Raw genomic sequence first — 19,793 nt, 5'->3', positions numbered from 1 at the left:
GGCCGGCGGGAAACTTTTTGTAAGCGATTCTATTGACATACACTCGCATCTATTTCAGTACATTCGATCGAGCTTCGGATAATCTTGCATTCTACTTGAACGGCACTTTTGCATAACTATGTCTCAAACATGCATCGATCACGATGTCTGTCTCTTCTATCGGCAAAGTGTGGAAAGGATAATCTAAAAAGAAAGGCAAGTGATGGTTGAGATAATGTGACACACGCAGCGCTACTCAGTGATTTGGCTGTGAGTTGGGCAATATAAAGTAACACAAGAAAGTACACCAATATTATTTCATCAATGTCATAACAATTTTACTATTGTACATATCCTCCCTTTTGGTTACCTCTTCCATCTTTTACGGCTTCTTGGGTCTCCTTTTCACCTCATCATCTTTTGTAGCGTGCAAATAAATCTTGTTAGGCGTATTAGGGGGATTGGCGTAGGAGTAACCTTTATGCCAATCATAGCTAACACTGTATGCAAAGATGGAACCTGTACTGTTAAAGGCAGACGCTGAGATCGGACCACCCTTATTCTCAAACGATTTAAGACGAGTCTTGCTATCTTTGTCCCAGAAATTAATCGTACCATCACTTCCACATGTAGAAAAGGTTCCTTGAATAGGGTGGAATCGGATATCGTTCACACTGAACACTTGATGAGGTTCTCGTGATTGACCCGGACCAGGGTCCTTACGATGGCATTTGAATGAGAAGTTACTTCCCTTGTGTTCTTCCTTAATGTATTGGAACGCAACTCTTCCTTCTACACTTCCTACAGCGAAACCAGGTTGAACGGGAGGCAAGCCAGGTTGATCAGCACGTTGAATGCAACTGACCACGCGCGTTTGCCATTTCAATGGACTTTCCATATTGATAATAGCATTTGTTGGATTTTGTGACATATCAAACACTTGAATCTTGCGTTCTGCAGTTCCCACCACCACATAAGGCCAAACTGCATCCATAGAATAACAACGTTCGGCCAATTGGGCAACAGCAATTGGATTGGGAGATCGTAAATCCCAGTATTTCACTGTTTTATCCCAACTTCCTGTTACTAGAATACCGCCTTGTTGATCAACGAAGCGTAGGTTTTTGATGGGAGCATCATGTGCTGCTACTTGTGAGGATTGTCCTGTAGAAACATCAAACATTCTTGCAGCTTTATCAGCTCCGGCCGATATGATCTTTGTTCCATCTCTACTCCATGTTACATCCAGCACAGGTCCTTCATGAGCATACATTGCTTTTGCTTGTGTTGATCCATTTTGTTCAACTCCATAGATGCGTACATTGTTGTCCCAACAACTGGCTGCTAAGAAATCAGCAACGTGCGAAAAGCTTAAAGCAGAAATGCCATCCGTAGGCGGTTGTGTAACTTCGATGTCTTGTTCTGCTGGTGTAGCAGCCGGTTGAGCTGGCCTTCCAAACGTGCTCACAGGATTGGAGCCACCAAACAGCGACATTGTGGTGATGCTTCGTTGTGATGAAAGGTGAAGAGTGCAACATTGTGCTGGATATCCTTCATCTTCCAAAACCACACACGCGTTTATTGAATATAATTTGACAGAATTATATAAGCCGTTCTGCTTTCTATTCGCATTTGGGCTTTTCTTCATTTACAAGGCTTTGCCGTTTGGCGTGGTGCAGTAAACTCGTTAAGCTTATGCACTGCACCGCCTGTACTTAAATGCCTGCAAGTGGAGACAAATTACACTGCTTTACTGCCCCATATTGAGACATATCGTTCAAACCCCTCATGTGCAAGCTCTGCCATAATCCCAAGCCCGCATATCACTTTATGGATATTCCCTTCTCCTGAATCCTCCTCTTGTCATCCATATCTGGTGATCTCTTGTACAAAGGGACCGGATAAGAATCTTTTCGACAATGTCCGCCCCTCAATCGCAATATCGTGAAAGTTTGGATGAATTGGAAGATGGAAGAGGCGAATCGGCTCCCTTGTTGGGCGGCGAAGAAAGTCAATCAAATACCCAAAACGGTCAAACTTGGACGCAATATCCCGCACAATGGTGGGCGCAGTCAAAAGAATACGTTAACACAATGCGAAAGAAACACATCGATCGTGGAAAGCAGCGTCAACAAGATGGGGCTGGAAGTGCATCTAATGATGAGGACGCTCAGAATTCGACCGGAATAAAAGCTAGAGTGCTTCGTTACCGTTCAGAGCATCCGACTGCATTCATCGTTTTGTCTGCTCTTGCAGGCTCTTTCTTATTCGTTTTGGTGCTCTTCCTCATTGTCCTCTTCCATTTGTTATTTGTGACACTACGCAATCCTGATGAAGCCACTCAACAACGTATTATGGCCAATTCGTTCAGTATAGACGGACCAGACAACGTGCGCGTGGTGGATTTGGCAGATAATGGATTAACGATCAACATTCAAGGCAGAATTGGAATTGATGCTGATGTCGCTTTGAATGAATGGCTTGGTGAAAGAAAGGATGTCAGCTGGTGGAAACGCAAAGATCGTGATATCGTCGAATGGGCAGTAAATAAAGTGGCGGGTGTCCAAGTTGATGTCGACACTCTTGCCTTGCGTAGCCCAGACTGGAGCGTCAACAGAGATGTTGATCGGGTCAATTTGATCCCAGATGATGACAAAAAGAAGAAGAAAAAGCACCAAGCATCTATCAGCGAGAAGGAAATTCTCCCGCCTACGCCAGCTGATCTTGTCACATTTAAGATTGATCCACTGCTCATTCCTGTGCCACAGGTAGGCAAAGGCGGTAAGAGCACAGGTCTGTCAGCACCTGTCGCTGATACACCAATCGATGTTACAATCGTAGTAAAGCCTTCTGGACCTGCCCTTCTTGAATTTGCACAATACACATTGGAAAACAAGACCGCATACGTCGACATCAAAGTGACAAAAGCTCGTGTGCGCGGATTGAACTTCAAGGATTGGGCTCGTGGACAAGTGACCAGCTCTTCATGGTGGGGAATTCCTGGCTGGATTAATATGAACGCAGGAGAAACATGGAAGCGATTGGCACAAGAAGTGCCAAAGTTTGACGGAAATGATACAAACACGGATGAATTCTTGAACTTGACAAGGTATGACTTTGCCGAACTTGGAGGGCCTGGATCTCCTTATCCTGAACGTGCCTTAGGTCTTGATGCATACGCTGAGGCTACAAACCCATTGGGTAAATTACTCAAGGGTCACGTACCGTACAGCCTGCCCTTTGGAGCATACTTGCCCGTCAAACCTTCGACAAATGCTTCATCTATTCTTGAAAGTAGCGATGACGATTTCGTGTTGTTGGCAGCAGTCGCTACTGAGCCTTTTGACATTGACGGACAAAAGAAGATTCCGTTGAAATTGCACGGTCGCGTAATCCCACCTCCGCAACCACCATCGTTCAGCCGTCGCTCACAAACACCAATGAAAGCAGAAGGCGACAAGAAGCCTTCTCCACCTCCTAAAGAGGATGCTGCTGGAAAAGCCCTTGGTGACTTTTTGAGTCGATTCTTGCGTGGAGATCCTAACACACTCATTGTTCGTGGTGGATCGCCCTTTGCAGCTCCAAAAGAGAACAATTTAAAAGAAGGTGAAATGCTTCCAATGCCAGGTGGCGGATCGGACGATTTGCCGGTTTGGTTGGATCGTTTCCTACGCACGATGTCCGTACCAATTAGTTTCCCTGGTTCGCCCGTGACAGATTTGATTCAAAATGTCACAATTGCCGACTTGAAGATCTCACCACATCCATTCGGTGAAGACAAATTTACATGTAGTGGAACGATTATGGGTGTTATGAACATGCCAGGTCAATTGGCTACAGTGGATGTACAAATTACCGATCTTTGGCCTGATGTTTTGATCTACAACGGTAAACCTCCAAGTATGAAACATGGAGATGACAAGGACGGTGATCACAAGAAACCAGAGAAATTTAGCAAGCGTGACAAAAAGCACGGAGATGATGATGATAGCGAAGGCGATGACGATACACCCATCCCTGATCCTTTGCCTGACCCATTACCTGAACATGCGTTTGGCCGTGTTGTACCTCACAAGTGGGCACCAGCTGAAACATATATCGATCCAGAAGATCCAAAAGGAGAACGTAAATTATTGCGATCGGAATTGAAAGATGTTCCATTCACACTTTTACCTGGAAGAAGAGCTGATTTCCAAAGCTTTAGCTGGAAGATCATCACAGGCGAAGGCGCACTTGCCGGTGTTGATGGTAAATCAAAAGCAAAGATTTGGAATAGCGGTTTGGGTAAATTGATGTTATCAAACTTGCCTGTTCAAGGTGTATTTACTGTTGGCAAGCGTGGCTCAGGTGGTGATGATGGCGATGGCGACGGTGATGATGGATTGTTCATCGCGTAGAACGAATTGGTGCTTTGAAGAACGATAAATGTGTTCATGTATTTTATTTATGACTTTCTCGATACAGTTTTGCAAAGAATCTCTTTTTGGACCTACTATCCTCCAACAGAGTGTGATGCGAGTTTGTCATGGTATAAGAATTGCATGTTTTTACAACAAGTGCTAATGTACATCAAGTATTACAGATTTGACAGAGAATTAAGTGCATTATGTTTTCTCGTCTACCTCCATATCTCCCAATCGATCTGGCGATTGAATGCCAGAATTTGTTCCCTCTTCAGTCTGGTGAGAGTCCCATTCCATCTTTACAGCATAGTCAGATGATGCAGGAGATTGTTTCGCAGACGTTTCATCGATGTGCGATCCAGGATTTTCCTTCATCCCATCTCCCACGTTATTTTCATCTTCTTCTTCCAACTTTATGTCAGAGCGGATTGGAGGAGAAGAGGATGCAATACGTGAATCAGCTGCAGGTGTATGAGCCCGCGTGCTGGGATGGGTAGTGGCTGCTGTCCTTTTGTTGCTCGAATATCCCTTCTTACGTGATCGCTTGGACGTATGTTTGGCGCTAGATTGAATTGTCGTATCATCCTCATCCTCATCTGAGCTATCTTCGAGTTCTCTCTTGCGCGCTTCAGCTTGTGCTTTTGCCTCATCTGCTAGATCATGTTGCCACATCTCCTGAAGGAATTCTTCATAACGTTCTTCCAGCGCTCGACATGGAACATTGTCTTGCGTTGCATTTGCTTGATCAATGAAGAAGCGATCTTTCCGTTTGTCTGCTTCCTCCAAGACCTGTCGAACGTTTTCTGGCGGAGGAAAGCGCATTTCATCCCGCTTGCTTACGATTCTCGCTCTTGCGTTACCATATAAGCTGATGATTGGGAAATAGCCTAATGCACCATCGTCAAAATGATTCTCTCTAGATTTCAAAATTGACGCAGCTGTCGATGACGTTGTGATAGCCTTTTCCTCTTCATCTTCATCGCCCGCACCCAAACCTCTCGTCGTAGTCACTTTCGATTTTAACGTACTGTTCTGCTGACCAGCTCTCTGCCTTCGTAAAGGACGGTAGTCGAGCAGATTCTGAAAGGCTACTCCCTGTGGCTCTCCATTGACGAAAAAGCCAATCAAAGACTCTGCTCCCAACGTAGGCAATTGTCGGAGATTTGCTGATGGGTCCTTTACGGGCCCAGAGCCTGGCGGAGGGACACCTCCTTTCCTCTTGACGCCTTCCTCTTTGGCTTTTGGATCAGACAGCAAGCCTGAGTTGACATTGATCATGGTCTCATTCAGTGGTGCTCCACGAGGTGCTTGTAGCTTTTCCCCACGTCGACTACGATCCATCAATCGATCCATCTCCTTAGGTACCGCGAGTTCCAATTGTTCGAAATATAATCTGCCTTTGTAGCGAATTGGGATTCTCTTTCTCTCAATCCTAGCGGAATCTAATGGATCATTAGGATCAGCCTGTCTTGATGGAGGTAGCGAAATCCACATTCCAACTACATCTCCAGGCTGAAATGGCGTGCCATATCGATATGTTCGAGCCAAGTAAACCTTTTCGCCAGTCGTATCTCTCAGTCCGTAGCTGTATCCATTCGAGCCTACAGGTGCATTCAAAGGTGCTTCACGCCTTCCCCATCCTAGCCGTATATGATTGCCATCTTTTGCGTTTGAAGGTGGTCCGTCAGGTTCAAGGATCTGTACTTCTACGTACCAGGAGCCTTCACGTACTGGTACATTTGCCCTTAAGCAGCGAAATCCATTACTCGCAGAAGCTGTGCAAGCGTCTTGTGATAAGTGAGTGAATGCGCTTCGATCTGCCCAACTCCAATGAATTCCATGCGGTTCGGTCTCCAGTGTCTTGTATACCGATTGAGGAAGGGACTCTGATGCTGGTCCTGCAGCCACATATCGCCATCCGTTCCGATTGAGAGGATAATTGACCATATTGTACATGTCATTAACGCCTGCAATTGGCGCTAGGATAGGAAGAGGTGAAATGTGTTCTGCATCGCCAATCATTGGTTGCGGTCCTCGATACTTCTTGGGTACGGAATGATGACTCCTTTGTCTCTCCGATTCGCTCGCATGCATGGGAGATTGGGCTGTGTCTCTGGATTTACTTCGATCACGATCCTCTTCAGAAGGGGAAGGGCTTGGTCGTAAAGATTGTGAAGGTGAACCATCTGATGCTGCACTACTGAAACCGCTCATTTTACCATTGGAAGCAGGAGAAGCTCGTAAAGAGGTAATATCAAGATCACTTGATGAAGGAGAAGGAGAAATTGACTGCATTCCGTTTAAAAGATGTGGAGCGGCATGTGCGATATAAGCACGCTGTGCTTGAGAAGGACCTGCTTCTACATAATGATGATCATTGGTCTCTGTGATCTCTGCGTCTTTCATTTCCACTGCTTGGCTTATGCTTGAAGTAGCAGGAAGCTGTCTTGATGCTTCCGGAGCTCCCTCATCTTCCATCGTCACCTATTGAATTAGACTTGAGCACGATTGCCATACCAGGATCAGATGGTGGAGAGAAGAATGCTTATTTTTAGTCGCGTGGTCCCTGATGAATTTGACTAGAACACAAAGGCTGGTACGCGGGGGGTACGCGTAAGGTTTCATTCTTCTTGACACGAACAAGGGAAGAAGCATCTTCTCAAGACGGAGATAAGGTTTTGCAATGCATACTCTATCTACTTTTCTTACCACATCATCGATCCAGTATGACAATTCATCCTTCAAACCTAGAAGGCGCTTCGCCTATCATCAAAAAGGCAATTGAGCGATTGTCTGCTTTGCCTACTGCCCCCGCTCTACCTAAAGGAGTTTCGGTCAAAGCACAAGCAGCAGTTGCAGTGATTTTATATCAAGCGCCATCAATACCAAATTCAAATCACGAAATTCCTGTCCGATTAAGCAAAAATGAAAAGCAAACAAACGCATACGATGAATACGAACAGGAATTGCATGTCATTTGCACTACTCGTGCTTTGCATCTTTCATCACATCCAGGTCAAGGTAGTTTGCCAGGAGGAAAAGTGGATAGAACAGATCGTAGTGTGATGGAAACTGCATTTCGAGAAACTTGTGAAGAGATCCTTCTTCCTGAGGAAACAATGAAGAATGGTGAGATCATCCCACTATGTGTAATGCGACCATTCTTGAGCAAAACTGCTTTGATCGTTCATCCAGTCGTATTTTGGCTTCCGCCTAAGACAACAACCAAAACACTCAACAGTTTACACCCTTCGCCTGATGAAGTATCTGCTATTTGGAGCTATCCATTGAGAGCAGTCTTGAACAGTACTGAACCTAGACAGATCAGCAAAATTGTCGAAGGACAGCCGATCGAATATGGAGAACCGCTCATGCATTTAATGGAGCCAGATCGTGTAGACACACATAGACCACCTCAAATGGAATTCCGTTCATACAGCGAAGTCCCATGGATTCAAAATAAACCTTATCGATTGCATAGATTCCGATCCACGCATCAGCTCATCAAAGGACTGACCGCTGATATCTTGATCAACGTTGCTTCTCATGCATATAGAGATTCACCTTTTGCAGGTCCAACTTATCAAACGTATTCATCTTTACAGCCTAGTTGGGATGATTGGGTTTCATATATCGTCAAGCGGATTCTTTCGGGTGCTCCTCGAGAGAAGAGTAGATGGGGAGACGGAGAAAGTGGTGATAGCTACGGCAGTACAGAACGTCATGGTACACAGATCGGACAGGATTACGATTTAGAAGGTGCAGACATGAGCAATGCAGAGGCCAGAAAGCGTGATCTCGCATTAACACTTCGTGAAGCACCCGTCGACTGGTCCAAAGACAGCAGCGATCATGCCGTCAAACAAGAGATTGCAGTCTCATGATTGCCATATAGAAGTTACTCTGGCATTGTATTTTTAATGAGAACATCATAGATTTCCCAACGCATGATAAATGTAATCGTCTATAGAAATGTAGTGACATGGTATAACTCTATGTGGGCTTGAGATCGGGAGTGGAAAGGCAACGTTAGTCGGATGTGGCAGGCTTGTCTGCTTCTTGGACATGAGCATCTTCGGCATGTGTTTCAGGCTCTCCACTTGTCACATGTCCGTTCTCCTCTTTGGGTTCCTCCTCCTTCTTTTCACCATTCGTTTCGGCAGCTGTTTGAGACGACCTTGCCTTTGTCTCATGCTTCCTCGTTCCGTCTTGAGCGATTCCGCAAAAGTCTAAGACTTGATTCCAATACCTTTCAAATTCGAATTCATATCTCCAAGATCCTCCGAATTCATAATCGAGCATATCCACAGGAATGAAATCTTTCACTTTTTCCGGCGTACGTAACATTTGAACTTTTTCACGAGTAATCGGGTCTAAGAAAGGTGAAATTGCAGTGAAGAAGGTAGACAAGAACCAAGGCACGTTCACCACGATTGCCGAACCCAATCTTTCAGGATAATGATTTTGTAGAATGTTCAATACCTTTAACTGGGTTGAGAAACTTGGTTGTGTTGCATTGGTTGCACGATGGTAATCGATAACCCAACAAATCTTGTCTTGATTCGGTGGACAAAAGTCACTTGCACGTTCTAGATCGAATACCAAAAATCTAATTTGTTGTGGATTTGCTTTTGTGTTCTCCCTTCCAGGCCTTAGGTATAGGCATGGTCTTCCTGCATTATCAAATCCGCTTATAATGTGTTTTCCCGTCTCGCCTTCCCCTTTCACTTCATCTGGAACGATCAGATCCGGCTTGAAATCACGACGCCAATGTAGGGTATCAATTACTCTCTTCTTTGCCTGTGTTTCATCCCAATTGACAGCCTTTGCATATCTTCGAACTGTAGAAGGATCTTCGATCCATCTTCTTTCCCAAGGGACGTATTCTTTATCTATCTGTTCCAGACCCTCATGTTCTTTTAGCAAATGTTCTTTCAGATTTGCCATAACCTTTGTCTGTGATTCGGTAAATGTTGGTGCTTCGGGTACCTTGCAAGATGCTGAAGGCATTGTGATGATATCGTGTGAAATTGCAGGTTCGAACGCTGATCCATCATCATTCAATGTTTTTGCTTCAAGCTGGTTCGGTAGCACATCAGTATCTGTTGATCTTTTGAAGAATCGTGACATGGCGATCAAGGCTGTATTACCAAAGATTACTGTTTGTTGGAGGTTAGGAGAAGAGAAACTTGCTTTGCGGAAAGGGAGTGTGTTTCTAATGCACTGTGTCTAATGTATCTATCGGGCTGCTTGTCTTGTAATAATGGCGCGATTAAAACTCGTGTCATTCTGACTGACACTTTAGCGCCGCGGACTAAAGCCCAATTTTATGATCCATCAAGCCGAAAAGCCGCCGAGGCGAGATCAGGCACCGACAAAACAATGAAATGAATTTAGGATCATGAAGCAGATGTAAATCATCCCCAAAAATAAGAAGATCTGCACCAGCTGCTAATTTGTAGGATTCTGTTGTCATAAGTCGGTCTGCTGCGATCAGTGATGGGAGAATGAAGACAAAACAGTGAACAAAGTACAAAATGGGAAAAACATGAAATTTTGTACAATGCGGGTGTTATTTACAATCTACTTCTTCTACAATTCTATTGATCACATGCGAGTTTTTGCTGCTTGTTCACGCCTTCCACCAAACACGAGTTGGGAGCATGATGGCGTACCACAGTAACACTTCATGTTCTCCAATCTTTCAACAAATTCAGACATTTGTGCCGAATGTGGTCCTTCAAAGTTATGATCGGACAATCCCTCATAATGCATTGTGATCTCTTCACCTGCTTTGATATCTTTACTGGCAAAGTAGGCCACAAGTGGACGACGAATGTCACGTTCGTACGTGTATACCATGTGGCGAACCAAATTGGGCTCGCAAGAATGGGCCAAGTATCGAGTAACATTGCCAAACAGCGTACCATCGATCGACAACAATTTGTCATCTTCGCACTTTTTCTCTTCTTCTTCAACCAATTCATCCAGAATATTTGATCGTTCATTGAGTCTTTCCTCTATCGTACCTTTGAAATTTCTCTCTCGGAGCTTCTTTTCCACGTACTGATCTTTGGTTTGACCGGTCTTTCGCAAATATGGCATAGCATGAACGTGCCACTTGACATGAAAAGGTGTGAGGTCCATGACGTAGGTATTGTTCAGCTTTGAGTACACCAGATTGCGTTTGTTCGCATCTGCCGCAGTGATCAATTCTCCAGTATATGTCTCAATGAATTGACCCGCTTTGACATCTTCTGCCAATTTGACGCACCATCCTTTCTTTGCGTGTTTGAAGATTGTGAGACCGACTTTTCTTTTCTTACTGACAACATAGTTTTCACAATCGCCAGCGCAGGTACAGTCCTTGTTGCATTCCCAAATCGGCGTATCCTCTTGTTCCAATATCTCTTTGTGCAATAGACCGTCTGATTTGTATGCAAATTGATCTTGAGGAAAATTTTGATAGTAATCCGGCGCAAGCTTCGAGTGAATTTTGCGACAGTCACATGTTTTCGCATCACAAAAGCCATCCCTGCAACTGCAACCTTTTTTGACCGTGAGGTAATCATTCTTTTGCGTGTGGTCCGGTCTCATGTTTGTATCCAGAAGATAGTCATTGATATAAATGAAGTTGTAGGGAGGTGCCCATTGTTTGTCAACTTCATTTTCGATCAAAATGTCTGGCGATCCAGGTGAATTGTACTGGATGTCTGCTTCCATAATCACGCGATGAGTGGCCTTATTCAATCCAATTTTCTGCTCCGCGTAGATAATATCCGGCAATCTTTTTACGTTTCGAAAGGGTGAAAGTGCCAAAACTTCAGGCGAAGACAGATCAAGTTTGCTTCTCTCGGGGCTTTTACTTTCTTTGGTCAGTTCCATACTTGCAATTCGCTCTGTTTGAGATGCAAGCTCTTCTTCGCATGCAGTCAACTTTTGCGCAGTCATTGCAATTTTGATCTTTCTTGGTGACTCAGTTGGCGAGCGTACCAAAGAAGGAGTGTTTGGAATCGTACTGGATGCCTCACCTGCATCTTCGTTATCACTGCTGTCCAGCGTCAGATCGATCACGAAACGAGAAGACATCGTGAAGGACTCTCTTGGTGGTACAAAGGAAGGAAAGAAAAATAAGAATGCGCTCAAAGATTGACTCAGCTTGAATTATGAGCTGTACGCAATTTCATTCTTCGCATAAAAATGTGTTTTGTAGCGGGCCGAGGTGTGATTACCCCCTTCAAGAGTGTCCGTTCAGCCACGGGATATCACATTTGAATACTTGTTGTGCGGGACAATTGTCTCCGTCTCTCTTTTGACGTGGCCATAGGACAATGAAGGGGAGAAGAAAAGGAAATGAATCATACGCAAGCCTAACTCTAAAGTCACACAAAAATAAAAAGACGCGAAGTTGCATTGCCCGGACGCATTGACCAATTTTGATATTTGAATCAGTTTGACGCCAACAATTCATTTCACTTTCTTCCTTTCTTCCAAGAAGGAATGGAGAATGACAAAGAGAAAGCAATACGGCAAATATGCATGCAACTCACACCAACTCTTTTGCTGTCTACGCCTAGTAGATGGAGAGCAGTAGAAGATGAAGATCAACTGGCAAACAATACAGGCATATCTGCAAAAGATCGAGTGGTACAAAATGCTAAAGTGGTGACCGATTGGGTACAGGTAGAAGTGCCAAAGCAGCTTCAGTCTCTCAAGCAATTGATGGAAGGGATTCCAATAGATCACTTTTCGATACAGCTACGAGCTTTGATCGCTATCACTGTATCCAAATTCATCTCCTACCGCAAGGCGATCGCACAGCCTTTCTCGATCAACGTTTGGACTTCGAGTGAGAGATACCTATTCACATCTCCCGAAAATGGTGAAATCGCAAGTCGCATTCTACGTCTCCCCATATTCTCTGAATCGAACGATACGCTGCCTCTTGATGTAGTTGATACGATACTCCAGTCGTACATACGGCCTCTCTTTAGCACCACTCCGTCTGCCAGTATCAATGAAAGCAGTGGAAGAGCAAAGCAAAAGTCCAAGATGCACACGGCAGGCTCCGGACCAAGAGAAGATGAAATTGTCTGGAAAGGTGGTGATCCAAAGCGTTCTGCGCAGATGAAATGTCTCGGTCAAGATATGTTAATTACCAAAGACGGATCAACACCTTTGCAATCAAGGCATATGGGAATAGGTGCAGAGTCTGTCTTGTTTGCTTGCTGCAAGAGCATCGAAGCAGCACCATTACAAGATGGAGATACTTGGGATCGATACTCGGCGGAAATCCTGCCGCCTCTTTTCCAACTACTCGAAGATCCTTCACCAAGGTATCGTCTGGCAGGAACGCAAATCTTAAGTACAACGCTTTTGGCTGGATACAAAGACCCAAGTAGGAGACTTAAGGTCGAGTCGTTATTATTACGCACAGGTTTGGCAGATTTAATTCGATCTATCTTCGAAATAAATTTCACATTCATCTCTGTCCAGATCTCCGGAGCGCTATTGCAAAGTACGGCAGAAGCATTTGTGAAATTAATGAGGATTACGACGGAAGATCTCGTTATCAACGACGATCCTTCCCCAGCACATGTGGTTTCAGATGGAGGACGAGCAAGATTTGAGCAATTCAGTCTACTTGTCGAGAATGGTGTACTTCGGGTTTGGGCCTTTGCTCCGTCTACAACGACTCTCTTTGAAATTGGAGAAGATGAACAGGCTCAGAACAGAGCGGAAGGGGACGAGTATGAAGATGTCGATGTGATTGATGCTTCGATTGAGATACTCAAACAAGCAGCTCAAAGTGACAATCTTGGTACTGGAATTGTGCGTTACCTTGATGTGACGCTGGAGTTTTTGATGCATCAATTGAGCGGCATTCAGGACAAGTTACAGCGGGCAAGAGAGAAGAAATTAAATGGAAACGGTAAAGTGTCTTTGGTCAATCTACACAGAGAGATTGTGTCAGCAGAAGCGGTCCTGAGCATCCTACAGGCAAGCAGTGATTGCCCTTACGTTGAAGACTGGTGTGGGAAATGCATCCTGATTTGTGCACAGTGCTGGTTCAACTGCCGTAATCATTACATGAAAGGTCCGCATTCTGCAAGGTTGGACGAAGTGATTAACAGTATCGTGGGATTCTTTCGTCAACATTATGCAGCAACTTCCTATGAGTGTTTGCAGTCGATCGCAAAGATAGATGATGTTGTTTTTAAAGAATTTGTTGATTTGCATGTATGATGTGCAATTACTAATTATTTGACATGAATGTATTTTACAAATGTTGTATTCTATCCTTGTCAATGATGTATTCTTCCATAAGTAGAACCGCCTGTCATTGTGTTTCCGGAGCCTAATCTCGCTCCCCAATCACGAGCCCAGCCTCCAACTTGAGCAGCTGCTCCGCCCCATGGCATTCCTCCCAATCCTGCAGGTGGTGTCCAAGCAGATGCATTGACACCCGCATTTCCCCCCATGCCTGGAATCACACCCGCTGAACCGGTTATAGAATTGGTTGAAGCCGAAGCTTTTCTTGCTTTATTTGCTAATTCTGCATTTTGAGCGATTTCACTTATATTGGTTTCTAGAACCAAACCACCTTGAATGATTTCGTCCAATATTCCATGTACTTCATCAAAATGAAAGATTAGGTCTAGCTCACATACGTTTTCAAACGATCTGTCTAATGCTTCTACGAATACTTGGATCAAGTCCAATATACCGAGTTCACTCTCACTTTCGTCAACGATAAATACGAAATAAAGCGTTGCGTAATGTCGATAGATCACTCGTAATTGATCATCTTGCCTTCTTGTCGGCTTTGCTGTGTCGTTCAGCCTTCCTTTTCCCTTATTCAGACTTGAAGTCCGAATATCGATATCGTCTTCATACTTGCCTACATCCCTAGTCAATTCATTCTCTATTCTTGTTGCAGGAGGGGGTAATAAAGGTCTCAACTCTGGAGCATCCAAGAAATTACATGCTTCTCTCCCCGAAGAAGAAGATGAAGCACTTGTTGTACGTTTATGAACAAGTGCAAACGTCTTTTGCAATAATGCTTGCTGTCGCGATGTAGGCAGCTGAGAATAAAATCTTGTCAGCCTTGGTTTACCATGATTGTTGAATATCAAAGCTGCCCTTATAGCCATTTTTGGAGGTAGGTGATGATCGTTTCGGACAATCTCCACAGAGTTGATTGTCTCTCGTTGTCTGGTGGTGTTCACACTACTACATTTTGAGTCTAATTCTACGCGTGTATGCTAAAAGACGGATTTCGGGTAAACAAAATAAAAATTTGGATGAGACTTTTGGAATTTTTGAACAGAAATGATCTTCCTGCATACAAGCAAGCATTCTTGACTTCTTCTTCATCATTGTCAAAATGCCACGCGATTCATCCTCGCGAACGTCATACAAATCTCGAAATGATCATCGGAACGGAGATGGATCAGAACCATCCAAACGCAAGCCAAGAAAAAAGGTAAAACGAAATGAAGCACAAGAAGATGCAGAAGCAGAGAAAGACACAACTGCAGGTAGTGGAGTAAACAAGATCAAAGCTGCAATACGACAAACAAAGAGATTATTAGCAAAAGAAAAGATTTTGGCTTCTGCACGTACGGATGCAGAACGTAGATTGACAGCATTGGAAGATGAATTGAACAGAAGAGAATTCTCACAAAAGGAACGCAAGAATTCGACTCGCTATCACAAAGTACGCTTCTTTGAGCGTCAAAAGTTGACTAGAAGGATTGGAAAGCTGAAGAAGCAGTTGGATGAAGACAAAGATAAAGAGGACCTTCAAGCTGATTTGAAAGAAGCAAGAGTGCTGCTCAACTACGTATTACACTTTCCCATGTCACAAAAGTACGTTGCTCTATACCCAAGTCAAGGCCCATCACCATTAGCAGAAGAGGACGAGAAAGAAGATGAAGAGAGCAAGAAATCACGTCATAGTATGAGAAAGGTAAAGCAACAAATTGTAGAAGCGATGGAGAAGGGAGAATTGAGTCAAGAGCCTGAAGTTGAACTGGAGAATCGATCAAAGGAGGAAGGAAGCAGCGTTCCAAAGAGACAAAAGGCCGCTTCTCTCGCAGCTGCACCACGCAAGAAGCAAAAGAAGGATGATGATGAAAAGGTCGATCCAAATGCCAACAATCTGGCAGATGATGATTTCTTTGCATAGTGTATATGCCAATCTCAATTGTATTATAGCCATGTCAAATACGAAAATTTAGCCTTCCTTGTAAAATGTGCCCCCGCGTCGATTTGCAATTCGGCATCAGTAGACTACTGTAATGTACCTGCCGTACGTACGCCCTTTTACCCGCATATCCCGATCCAGCAAAGTGACAAGAGCATATCCTTCCTCATACCCTCATCACCCCAGAAAAGATGGCTTCCACTTTCCGTACAACCGGTCGCAAGATCGTGGCAATCGGACGCAACTATGCCGACCATGCAAAAGAGCTAAACAATGCAATCCCAAAAGAACCATTCTTTTTCTTGAAACCAACATCTTCTTACCTTGACAACGGAGGAACAGTAGAAATCCCAAAAGGAATAGATTGTCATTTTGAAGTTGAACTTGGTGTGGTTATCGGAAAGCGTGGTAGGGATATCAAACCAGAAGATGCACATAAACATATCGGTGGATATGCATTAGCAATCGATCTTACAGCACGTAATCTACAAGAACAAGTCAAAAAGCAAGGTTTACCTTGGTCTGCCGTAAAAGGTTTCGATACTTTTTGCCCCGTTTCCACATTTATCGAACGTTCTCAAATTCCTGATCCACAAAACGTTCGTCTTTGGCTCAAAACTGACGATCAAATGCGTCAAGACGGTAATTCAAAAGATATGATCTTTCCCGTTTCGAGGTTGTTGCAGCATGTATCTTCCATCATGACTGTGGAAGAGGGTGACCTTCTCTTGACAGGTGAGTATAGAGTATACTGACTTGATTTGCCAATCTGACCTTCATTCTTTTCTCTTTCTCTTTCTAACAGGAACACCAAAAGGTGTCGGGTCCGTTAAAGCAGGACAAAAGATTCACGCCGGCTTAGAAGTCGAAGGACAAGGCTTGATCACCGAATTGCTCTTAAAAGTTAAAGACAGAGAAGGTGGTTATGCATTCCAAGCTTGATGTTCTGAAAAGACAGGGGAAAAATACATGCTCATTTCATGGCACGCTGATGAAGTGACTTAATGTGTAGATGTACAGTGAGAGAGGTAATCGAGACCTACGGGTGAGACTGATGAGCGTCAACGTCGTCAAGGTTCAGTAATCTTTACGTAGATGCTACCACCTTTATGGTCTGTGATTTGAGTATTACTTGTTTTGACCTTTTGATCTTCCTCTTCAAAGATCAATTGTCGTCCGTCCATCTTTGGAAGTTTAAAATTGATCTTCCATTCACCCGAATAGTCAGCACGAATAATGTTTATGCCGACGTATACCGTATCCTTTGAATCTTCAGCAACCTCAAAGAATAATTCCATTTCTGTAAAGTGACCTCGGAATGTTGCAGCATTCGTTATACCATCATCTTCAATCAGTGTAAATGAGCCTTTTGAACGAGTAGAGGATTGCCTTTCTTGTTCGACATCGGCTGGACATGGGAAAATATAAACATCATATTCCTTCTTTTTCGATGCAGGCGTTGGCATATTTCGCGTTAATGTCGGTCCTAAAACGTACATTCCTCCTTCACGAATCAAAGTAGGTAATCGTGAAAGTGGTGCTTTCAAAGTGATGGTGTTGCCCTCCTTTTGCGGTCTGTACACCTGATCTGTGTGGAAGTCGAACCAGCAGATATCGCTTGAGACTTGTTCACCGTCCACGAGATGGGGAAGGAAGAAAGAGGTGGATCTATCTCCGTGTGTGCATACTGGAGCGACGAAGATATGCGAGCCAACCAAGAATTGTTCGTCCTGCGTGAGGCATTCGAAATGTTTCGAGTGATGCCATAGCAAAGGTCGAACGACTGGCCAGCCGTGACGATGATACTGAGTAACGTAAAGGGAATAGAGAGTAGGCAAGAGTCTGTATCGTAGTAAAATAATATCACGCAATACATCCTTGACCGTCTTTTGTTCTTCTCCGTCACAGATATGCTTGTACATCCATGGAGTTGTAGAAATCGCTTTCCATGAGTGAATTGTGAACCGTGTCATCCACATCGATTGTTGACACCAACGGATCAATAATTCGGCGCTTGGGCTATGAGGACCAGCAAATCCGCCGATATCATGACCATAAAGGCCCAATCCAAAGCTTAATCCGACTGACATGCTAAGCTTTGTACTCCATTTCAGACTGAGCCAAGTCGTACTATTGTCTCCTGACCATGTAGAATGTGCAAATGCTTGAATGCCCGGAACGGCAGATCGAGTTACAATCACAGGTCTTTCACTAGACGGAGAAGAAGATTGCAACAGACCATCAAACGTAGCCCTTGCCATTCCCATCGTTTGCGTTGCAGGACCAACTGCTCCTGATTCTACCATTCGAGATCCCCAGCCCATTCTTGATGCCACTTCACGTTGAATGTCAGTCGCTCTTTCCGACGCTTTCGTATCTGAAATGTCTCCTTTAGGCAATGACCACAAGTTCAAATCTCCTTGAAATTCCACCTGATCATCAATCACAGAGGAAAATTCATTATTGTCGATCCAGAAGCCGGTGATGTTGTTATCTAGCACACCAATTTTCATCAATCTTTTCCATTCTTCGCTTCCTGCTTTGCTTGAAAAGTCAATGTAAGACCCTTTTCCTGTATCACCCATCCCGCGTGCCCAGTGCAACGTTCTCGAAGGAACCGATTCAAATGATCCGTATCTATCTTCATCTTGTGGTGATTTGCCAGCTTCGATCGGACGTGCATCTTTCGCGGCACGAATAAAAATCCCTTTCTGTGCAGCATCTTCATAGTATGGATGAGATTCCAATAGCCAAGGCTTGACATTGATGATCACTTTGCACGATAATTCTTGTTCTAATAAATTTCCCATTTTTGCAGGATCTGGGTATTTTGTTTTATCCCAATAAAAATAATTCCTTTCTCCTGTCTTTGAATCAACACAGTAGCCCGATGAAAGATGCATCGAATCAATCGGAAATCCTTCCTTTCTGGCTTGTTCGACATATTCCACTACTGCAGTTTGAGCATCTTGACGTTCAGAAAGCGTTAAGCTTGAGGCCAAATAGCCAAATTGATTGTGAGGCGGTAGGGTCGGACTGGTTTGCCATCCTTTCATAGATGAGTTGAAGTCACTTCTTCGACCTGCCGGTCCAAAAGATGCTGGTGTTACCAAAGTGGCAAGCTGTGAGACAATATTTGCAACGCTGGGTCTTGCATCAGCTTTGCGATCAAGTGTGCCATCATCTCCTAGTAGCATATAATAATCCAACGGACCTCTTTCTGCTGAAAATGAACGAAATTGACCGGTAGCAAAATCATGTTCACCGGAAAAATCAAAAATGCTTGGAACAAGAGTATTGTAATACAGCCCGAACCAAAGATCTGAATTTCGATTGTAATGCAGATAATAAGGGCATATCTTGTACAAAGGATCGGTATCTTGTGGATCTGCTCCAAGACTATCCCTTGCTTCCATTATGTATCTTTTACCATCTTTCATCATCGGACCTTTCACTTCACCAAGACCATAAATGAACTCATAACGACCTTCTTGAGGGACATGGTTCTCGTTTGCGGGAAGTTGATGTTCAGATAATGGCATGTAAGATTGATCTCGACAAACGGTATGATATACCCTTTTAGTGCGTGCGTCATATTGGTAAGCAGTCTTAAAGTCTTGTAAGAGCGTGTGCTTCTGTTGTACTTCTCCCACTTTATCTTCCCAATACCATGTCAATGTGATTGTACTTGAATAATTCAATTCGATCTCAACGCCTCCACTTGATGGTGCTTCTTTGGTTGGCTTGATGTATGCGATCTTCTCTTCTTCACTTATAGATGTTTCCCATGCATGCGTTCTTTCCTCCCATACAAATCCGTCTAGCCCAACATCATCGTCTTGTCGATCATGATTACGAAGTCGAACATCGGCCAATTCGCCATGTGCTCCATTTTCAGATTTAGGCAAAGAATGCACAATTCGAACCAAACGAGCATTGATCGGATGAACGTGAAATTGATGGCCTCTTGTGTTGATCAAGCTAATAATCGGTGAAGGCTTCTGACCATGCTTCTCTTGTCGAAGTATCTGCCATCCTGTTGGATTGATGATTTTCATATTATTTGATGAATGCTGATCGATAGTCAAGTCATGATTGAATATCTGTTTTGAACGTCTTTTCTGTTGAAGAAGGAAGGAACGTGTGCTTATTTCTGTTAATTAGCGTGGGGAATCCCCCGTGTTGATCTGCGTTTTGCTTTG

The 19,793-nt window shown here is 43.9% G+C and overlaps 11 protein-coding genes across 11 annotated transcripts; 5 read left to right on the top strand and 6 right to left on the bottom strand.

The window, feature by feature from the left end:
* Nucleotides 1–279: 279 nt before the first annotated feature.
* Nucleotides 280–1,563, bottom strand: FA14DRAFT_171583 (WD40 repeat-like protein). The gene has a single exon (XM_025500337.1). It carries the CDS (start codon nucleotides 1,472–1,474, stop codon nucleotides 362–364), a length of 1,113 nt encoding a protein of 370 aa, XP_025355159.1. The 5' UTR covers nucleotides 1,475–1,563; the 3' UTR covers nucleotides 280–361.
* A 79-nt stretch (nucleotides 1,564–1,642) lies between these two features.
* Nucleotides 1,643–4,512, top strand: FA14DRAFT_160279 (uncharacterized protein). Its single transcript, XM_025498600.1, has one exon. It carries the CDS (start codon nucleotides 1,899–1,901, stop codon nucleotides 4,374–4,376), a length of 2,478 nt encoding a protein of 825 aa, XP_025355158.1. The 5' UTR covers nucleotides 1,643–1,898; the 3' UTR covers nucleotides 4,377–4,512.
* A 506-nt stretch (nucleotides 4,513–5,018) lies between these two features.
* Nucleotides 5,019–6,311, bottom strand: FA14DRAFT_115435 (uncharacterized protein; the record flags this gene model as incomplete). The annotated part of the gene is made up of 3 exons (XM_025496107.1): nucleotides 5,019–5,356; nucleotides 5,423–5,641; nucleotides 5,684–6,311. Coding segments are annotated over 3 exons (1,185 nt in total), but the record flags the coding sequence as incomplete, so codon positions are not given.
* A 797-nt stretch (nucleotides 6,312–7,108) lies between these two features.
* FA14DRAFT_123136 (uncharacterized protein) lies at nucleotides 7,109–8,266 on the top strand (the record flags this gene model as incomplete). The annotated part of the gene is made up of 2 exons (XM_025496552.1): nucleotides 7,109–7,291; nucleotides 7,346–8,266. The coding sequence occupies 2 exons, from the start codon at nucleotides 7,109–7,111 to the stop codon at nucleotides 8,264–8,266; spliced, it is 1,104 nt and encodes a 367-aa protein (XP_025355156.1).
* A 313-nt stretch (nucleotides 8,267–8,579) lies between these two features.
* On the bottom strand, nucleotides 8,580–9,266 carry FA14DRAFT_115567 (CRAL/TRIO domain-containing protein; the record flags this gene model as incomplete). The annotated part of the gene is made up of 1 exon (XM_025496115.1): nucleotides 8,580–9,266. A coding segment is annotated over one exon (687 nt), but the record flags the coding sequence as incomplete, so codon positions are not given.
* A 540-nt stretch (nucleotides 9,267–9,806) lies between these two features.
* Nucleotides 9,807–11,721, bottom strand: FA14DRAFT_160278 (SET domain-containing protein). Its single transcript, XM_025498599.1, has one exon. It carries the CDS (start codon nucleotides 11,469–11,471, stop codon nucleotides 9,990–9,992), a length of 1,482 nt encoding a protein of 493 aa, XP_025355154.1. The 5' UTR covers nucleotides 11,472–11,721; the 3' UTR covers nucleotides 9,807–9,989.
* Nucleotides 11,722–11,788: 67 nt separating this feature from the next.
* Nucleotides 11,789–13,708, top strand: FA14DRAFT_160277 (uncharacterized protein). The gene has a single exon (XM_025498598.1). It carries the CDS (start codon nucleotides 11,883–11,885, stop codon nucleotides 13,626–13,628), a length of 1,746 nt encoding a protein of 581 aa, XP_025355153.1. The 5' UTR covers nucleotides 11,789–11,882; the 3' UTR covers nucleotides 13,629–13,708.
* FA14DRAFT_144324 (uncharacterized protein) lies at nucleotides 13,688–14,588 on the bottom strand (the record flags this gene model as incomplete). Its single annotated transcript, XM_025497242.1, has 2 exons — nucleotides 14,248–14,588; nucleotides 13,688–14,211 (listed from the first exon to the last, which is right to left on the bottom strand). The coding sequence occupies exons 1-2, from the start codon at nucleotides 14,534–14,536 to the stop codon at nucleotides 13,688–13,690; spliced, it is 813 nt and encodes a 270-aa protein (XP_025355152.1). The 5' UTR covers nucleotides 14,537–14,588.
* A 147-nt stretch (nucleotides 14,589–14,735) lies between these two features.
* On the top strand, nucleotides 14,736–15,632 carry FA14DRAFT_160276 (uncharacterized protein). The gene has a single exon (XM_025498597.1). It carries the CDS (start codon nucleotides 14,770–14,772, stop codon nucleotides 15,571–15,573), a length of 804 nt encoding a protein of 267 aa, XP_025355151.1. The 5' UTR covers nucleotides 14,736–14,769; the 3' UTR covers nucleotides 15,574–15,632.
* Nucleotides 15,633–15,782: 150 nt separating this feature from the next.
* Nucleotides 15,783–16,533, top strand: FA14DRAFT_122938 (uncharacterized protein; the record flags this gene model as incomplete). Its single annotated transcript, XM_025496545.1, has 2 exons — nucleotides 15,783–16,326; nucleotides 16,397–16,533. The coding sequence occupies 2 exons, from the start codon at nucleotides 15,783–15,785 to the stop codon at nucleotides 16,531–16,533; spliced, it is 681 nt and encodes a 226-aa protein (XP_025355150.1).
* FA14DRAFT_34800 (uncharacterized protein) lies at nucleotides 16,504–19,747 on the bottom strand. Its single transcript, XM_025502227.1, has one exon. The coding sequence runs from the start codon at nucleotides 19,647–19,649 to the stop codon at nucleotides 16,662–16,664; it is 2,988 nt and encodes a 995-aa protein (XP_025355149.1). The 5' UTR covers nucleotides 19,650–19,747; the 3' UTR covers nucleotides 16,504–16,661.
* Nucleotides 19,748–19,793: the final 46 nt, after the last annotated feature.

Source organism: Meira miltonrushii (assembly GCF_003144205.1).
Source record: "Meira miltonrushii strain MCA 3882 unplaced genomic scaffold FA14scaffold_2, whole genome shotgun sequence".
Lineage (NCBI taxonomy): Eukaryota > Fungi > Basidiomycota > Exobasidiomycetes > Exobasidiales > Brachybasidiaceae > Meira > Meira miltonrushii.
The sequence above is the reverse complement of the archived record's forward strand: the minus strand, read 5'-3'. Positions and strand labels throughout refer to the sequence as shown.